The sequence below is a fragment of the Dipodomys ordii genome, unplaced genomic scaffold (assembly GCF_000151885.1).
Source record: "Dipodomys ordii isolate 6190 unplaced genomic scaffold, Dord_2.0 Scaffold42, whole genome shotgun sequence".
Taxonomy (NCBI): domain Eukaryota; kingdom Metazoa; phylum Chordata; class Mammalia; order Rodentia; family Heteromyidae; genus Dipodomys; species Dipodomys ordii.
The window spans coordinates 2803759-2810065 of NW_012267258.1; the positions used below are offsets into that span (position 1 = coordinate 2803759).

The 6307-nt window shown below is 46.8% G+C and overlaps 1 protein-coding gene across 1 annotated transcript in view; it reads right to left on the bottom strand.

Moving 5' to 3' along the window:
• The window catches only part of Troap (trophinin associated protein), a 10057-nt gene extending 8174 nt beyond the window's left edge, over positions 1-1883 (bottom strand). Inside the window, exons 1-3 of the mRNA XM_013018760.1 lie at positions 1758-1883; positions 1346-1494; positions 1052-1244 (exon numbers count right to left, since the gene is read on the bottom strand). Coding sequence (XP_012874214.1) covers positions 1052-1244; positions 1346-1489 — 337 coding nt within the window. The 5' untranslated portion in view covers positions 1490-1494; positions 1758-1883. The remainder of the gene's footprint in view (positions 1-1051; positions 1245-1345; positions 1495-1757) is intronic.
• Positions 1884-6307: the final 4424 nt, after the last annotated feature.

Genomic DNA, 6307 nt, shown 5'->3' on the forward strand with positions numbered 1-6307 from the left:
ACCGGAAGTGGCGCTGTAGCTCAAGTGGTAGAGCACTCGCCTTGAGCTGAAGAGCTGAGGGACAGCACCCAGGCCCAGAGTTCAAGCCCCACGACTGACAAAAAAAAAAAGAGCTCAGGGACAGTGCCCAGGCCTAAAGTTCAAGCCCAATGACAAAAAAAAAAAAAAGAAGAAGAAGTTATCATTAAGCCAAGTGCTTGCTACTCAGAAGGCTGAGATCTGAGAATCATGGATTGAAGTCTGTCCAGGCAGGAAAGTCCATGAAACTCTTACCTCTAACCACCAAAAAGGTGGAAGCACAGGTGTGGTACAAGTGGTAGAGTACCAGCCTTGAGCAGAAATAGCTAAGGGACAGCACTCATGTCCTGAGGTCAAGGTGGTACTAAATTCTTTTTCTTTTCTTTTAAAAGACCAATGGGTGTGGGGAAGGTGGCTTAGTGGCAGAGTGCTTGTCTAGCATGCATGAAGCCCTGGGTTCTATTCCTCAGTACCACATAAACAGATAAAGCCAGAAGAGGTGCTGTGGCTCACATGGTAGAGTGCTAGCCTTGAGCAAAAGAATCTCAGAGACAGTACTCAGGCCCTGAGTTCAAGCCCCAGGACTGGCAAAAAAAAAAAAAAGACCAGGGGAAACTCAGCAGAGGTTAGACGGACAGTGTGAAGTGAAGAGGTAGGAAAGCTAGGAGGGAGCAGCAGGAGAACTAGGAAGATAGGTTGGTGGTAGAGCACTTACTTAAGAGTTCAAGCCTCAGTACCAGTACTATCATTAAGTAACAGACTGATATTGAGAAGTAACAGTAGCAGACTGAAGCCATTATTAAAGAAATAGTGCAAACTATTAGGACAATACAAAGTAATTAGTTGTAACTGGTGGAACTAGAAAAAGCTTCAGAAGAGATGACTTTTGTGGAAGAAGAGGATTGCTTCTAATAACAAAGAGCTTTCCAGGAGTAGGGCGCAGCACTCATATAGTATATAGTATGCAAGAGACCAGGGGATGTACAAAGCCCACAGGCCACACTATGTGCCTTTCCAGTCCTCCAACAGATACCTGTCTGGGGAGGGGGCCCAGGCCCCACATTTTGTCTCCCAGGGCTTGGCCTGAGCTCTTCCAAGGGGTTCCGGGGTTGAGTAATCCCCACCAAACTCTGTGACTTTTCTGTTCGGTGTGTGGCTTTCAACTTGGGGCTTGCTGAGTCAACGAGGGAGCGTTGAATACCGAGTGGTGGCTTCTGCACCAGGCTCTGGGAAAGGAGAGAAAAAGAAGGGAAAAAAAGCTGGGATTCAGCGTTGGGGTGCAATGCTGATGTGTACTGTGTCTCTTCATCTACCACAACCCTCTTACCCTTGGATCCTGGTTCTCCTGGTCCAGGGTGTCCAGCTTCACTGTGGAGAAAGGCGGGCGTCTCTGAGAGCGGATGGGAATCTTGCTAGGAGTGGGAGATACACCACGGAGGCGGGGGTGCTTTGTGGCTTGGAGGGTGGTCATGACGGCTACAATAGAAATGGGCAAAGAAAGGCAGGCAGGATTGGGGATTCAAGTCAACTAATTCTCGGGGTATGCGTGCTGACATTCTTCATACGCCCGCCTCTGCCCAAATCCATGCGTCTAACATGCCCCCCGGCGCCTGCAAGGCCGCTCCCTGGCCGCCACCCCGAGAAAGGCCGTGCCGGGCCAGCTCGCCCCAGCCTCCCGAACAGCTCTCCTCCCTGGGAGCCACTCAGCCCTCACACCCTTCAGGGTCCCTGGGTCGCACCTTTCCGGGAAGTCTAATGGAGGACGGAAAATAAATAACGATTTCAAGTTTCTCAGGGTTGCCTTCGCTTTTTTTTTTTTCCTTCCCCCGGATTTACTGGGCTTCTGCTGCTGCTAATTTCCCAGTTTGTAAAATACGCCAAGGTGCTGATTGGCTCGTCTGCGCTGTCACGCAAGCGCGTGACATCGGGCTCAATCGTCCAATCCGTAAGCTCCGGGGGCGGGGCTAGAAGAGAGACTACTTGTGGAACCGCTTTCAGGCCCGGAAAAAAAAAAAACTGACCCACCTCCGCCAGCCAATCCAAGAGCCGAGCGCGAGTGGAAGGCCGTGAGCTGAGGTAGGCGGAGGCCGTCCTGAGGCCGGAAAGGCGTGGCGCTGTGTCTGGGCCGCAACGGGCACCGCCGTAATCTCGCGAGGTCTCAGACATAGCTCGGGAACGATCTTCCGCTTCGTGGCTGCTAGGTTCTGGGGAGGGGTGGTTATCTTGGCCCGACCCTGACCTTAATGTGGGAGCCAGTATTGGGGTTACTACTTGTAAAACATATGTGCACATTCTGCCCAGGATGAGGAACTACCTCCAAAAGGGCAAAGAGGACTGAAAGGAATGGAACTGAGCCTTACAAAAACGAAAAGAAAAACAAAAAACCAGGCACCAGTGGCTCACACCTGTAATCCCAGCAACTCAAGAGGCTGAGATCTGAGGATCAAAGCTAGCCAGGTCTCCAGTTAATCACCAAAAAGCGGGAAGTAGAGCTGTGGCTCAAGTGGTTGAATGTCAGTCTTGAGCAAAAACAAAACACCAAAAAACTCAGGGAGAGCTCCCAGGCTCTGAGTTCGAGTCCAATGACTCAAACCGACAAAAACCCAAAACTTTTACAACAGTTGTAACAACTTGAAACTCAACACCAGCACTGACAGAGAGAGCCTGAAGGTCTCCCCACTTCTGGGTTTGGTTTCAAAAAATTAGCAGGCCTACAGGATGGATTGAATGCTGGTTAGAGACAGGATGGGTGTGAGGCTGCCAAATCGCTTTCCTTACCACACCTGGCTTAGAGTGGAAAGGATAATCCTTAATAGAGGACTAAAATTATTTCAAGTTAATCAGACGGATAGATTTTTGCCTTTGACCACAGTGGTTCTTACTACATAAGTCAGGACCCTGGGACTCCTTCCTAAATTTTCAATAACAATTGTCAGAAGATATATTACTTGTGGAACATCACTCCCCAACTCTCTTACAAGTTTAATTCATATGAGTTGACCCAAGATCTACTCTCGTAGTCTTTGGGTGCTCTGTGTGTGTGTGTGTGTGTGTGTGTGTGTGTGTGTGTGTTTGGTTGTGGGGCCTTGAACTCTGGGCCTGGGTGCTGTCCCTGAGTTTTTTCACTCAAGGCTAGCACTCTACCACTTTGAGCCACAGTACCACTTCCCATTTTCTGGTAGTTAATTGGAGATAAGAGTTCTAAGGTCAGAAGTGGTGCTGTGGCTCAAGCGGTAGAGTGTTCACCTTGAGCTGAAGAGCTCAGGGACAGCACCCAAGCCCAGAGTTCAAGCCCCACAACAGACAAAAAAAATGCAAAAGGTAAATAAAACATAATCCAAAATATTTAGGGGCTGGGAAGGTGGCTCAGTGGTAGAGCGCTTGCCTTGCATGCCTGAGGCCCTGGGTTCGATTCCTCAGCACCACATAAGCAAAAAGAAAAAAGTCGGAAGTGGCGCTATGGCTCAAGTGGTAGAGCGCTAGCCTTGAGCTGAAGAGCTGAGGGACAGTGCCCAGGCCCAGAGTTCAGGCCCCCCCCCCAAAAAAAAGTTCTAAGGTCTTAGAGTCAGCTTGCCAATTAAGGCCCCCTGCCTTGTGTCCACCTGTTTACAAAAATATGTTACTATTTCCCTATACTGTTTTTCCAGTGTGACTACAAATTCCCACCCAAGTTGCAACAGTAGCTACACTCCTTCTCGGAATGTGACTCTCTCCCAATTCCTTTTCTTTTTAAATTAAGTTTTTTATTGTGAAAAGACTGTACAGAGGGGTTACAGTTACATGAGCAAGGTAATGAGTACATTTCTTATTTAGCATTGTTGCTCCTCCAATTCCTGTAGTCCATATAACACCTTTATAATGCCTCTTCTCTGAACTGACTGTATCCCCAAATTCCCATAGCCTATGTAATGTGACCCATGTGACTGCACCCTAAATTCAGCCTACACCTGTCCATGGCTGCTGCCTCCATTCCTTCTTGGAGCAGCATGGCAGGTCTGCCCCCCAATAAAGCTTTGAGTTTGTATTGGTTGCTCTTGCTTGCCTCTCATTCTTACTAGAGACTCATGGACTTTCCTCCCTTGCTGATTTTGAACAACAATCTTCAGATCTCAACCTCCTGAGTATCTAGGATTACAGGTGTGAACCACCGGCACCAGATTTTGGGTGTTTTTGTGAAGCTACTAAGGCTTGAACTCAGGGCCTTGCACTCTCATTTTTCACTCCATGCTCTACCACTTCAGCCACAGCTCCATTTTTGGCCTTTCAGTGATAACAGTTGGAGTAAGGGTCTCACAGACTTTTTTTGTTGGAGCCATGATCCTCAGATCTCAGTTTCCCAAGTAACAGGCATGAGCCATCAGTGCCTGGCTACTCTTGGAGTCTAACAAACTAAGTTTCCAAGTCCATGAAGTTGAAGTAGAAATCTGAATTTTGTAGGCTATCTTAAAAGCACATAATCTGGGTGCTGGTGGCTCATACCTGTAATCTTAGCCACTTAGGAGGCTGAGATGTGGGGATCACAGTTAAAAGCCAGCACAGGCAGGAAAGTCTGTGAGACTCTGATCTCTAATAAACCATCAGAAAACTCTAAGTGGTACTTTGGCTTAAGTGGTAGAGCACTAGCCTTGAGCTGAAGAGCTGAGGGACAGCACTGAAACCCGAGTAGTTAAAGCCCCATGACCGCCCCCCCCAAAAAAAAAGCACATAAAACCACTGTGCAGGGCTGGGAAGGTGGCTCAGTGGTAGAGTCTTTGCCTTGCATGCATGAGGCCCTGGTTCGATTCCTCAGCATCACATAAGCAAAAAGAAAAAAGCCGGAAGAGGCGCTGTGGCTCAAGTTCTAGAGTGCTAGCTTTGAGATGAAGAGCTGAGGGACAGTGCTCAGGCCCAGAGTTCAGGCCCCATAACCAGGAAAAAACAACAACAAAACCCACCCCACAGTGTAGCTAATTTCCATTCTAGTGACTCCTCATGCTTCAAATACAGTCTATACTTTTCTGTATTCCAACTGCCTCGTACAGGGCCTTATGTTAATAATTGTATGATATTTGGTAGTAGCCATCTCTTAATGTGCTGGTTAGGATGAGGCACATTCACAGCACCTGATATGACAATGGAATGAGGTATCCATCTTATTTCCTTACTACCTTGCCCATCTTATTTCCTACCTTTCCTACATTTTGCCCACCTATCCCTGAGAACTCAATACTGTCTGAATGCTCCATATTTCTATATTTTTTATCTCCTTGCCTTTTAAAATACTTCCTTTTACACATATTGTACAGAATGAACACACATTCTTATTTCCATTGCCAGAGGTCAGACCTACCTAGAGCCTCATGCCTCATGCATGCTACACAAATGTTCTACATTACCTACATCTCAACCACATCATCAACCTATTTTTTTTTTTTGTCCCTTATGCCAGTACTGTGGCTTGAATTCAGAGACTCACTTTCTTGCTTGGCTTTTTCACCTAAAGCTGGTATTCTACCACTTGATCTACATGTCCACATCCCCATTTTTTTCTTTCTCTCTCTGTGTGTGTGTGTGTGTGTGTGAGAGAGAGAGAGAGAGAGAGAGAGAGAGAGAGTCCTGGGGCTTGAAGTCAGGCTGGGCACTGCCCCTGAGCTTCTTTGCTTCAGGCTAGTGCTTTACCACTTGAGTCACAGCTCTATTTCTGGATTTTTCTTTTTCCTTTCCTTTCCTTTCCCTTTCTTTTCCCTTTTCTTTCCTTCCCCTTTCTTTCTTTCTTTCTTTCTTTCTTTCTTTCTTTCTTTCTTTCTTTCTTTCTTTCTCTCTTTCTCTCTTTCTCTCTTTCTCTCTTTCTTTCTTTCTTTCTTTCTTTCTTTCTTTCTTTCTTTCTTTCTTTCTTTCTTTCTTTCTTTCTTTCTTTCTTTCTTTCCTTCCTTCCTTCCTTTTTTTTTTGTGGGTTATGGGGCTTGAATTCTGGGCCTGGGCACTGTCCCTCAGCTCTTTAGCAAGTACTCTATCACTTGAGTCATAGCACCACTTCTGGTTTTCTGAGGGGTTTATTGGAGATAAGAGTCTCACAGACTTTCCTGCTTGGGCTGGCTTTGAACCAAGATCCTCAGATCTCAGCCTCCTGAGTAGCTAGGATTACAGGCATGAGCCGCCAGCGCCCAGCCTGCCTGCCTGCCTCCCTCCCTCCCTCCTTTCCCTCCCTCCCTTCCTCTTTCTTTCTTTCTTTCTTTCTTTCTTTCTTTCTTTCTTTCTTTCTTTCTTTCTTTCTTTCTTTCTTTCTTTCTTTCTTTCTTTCTTTCTTTCT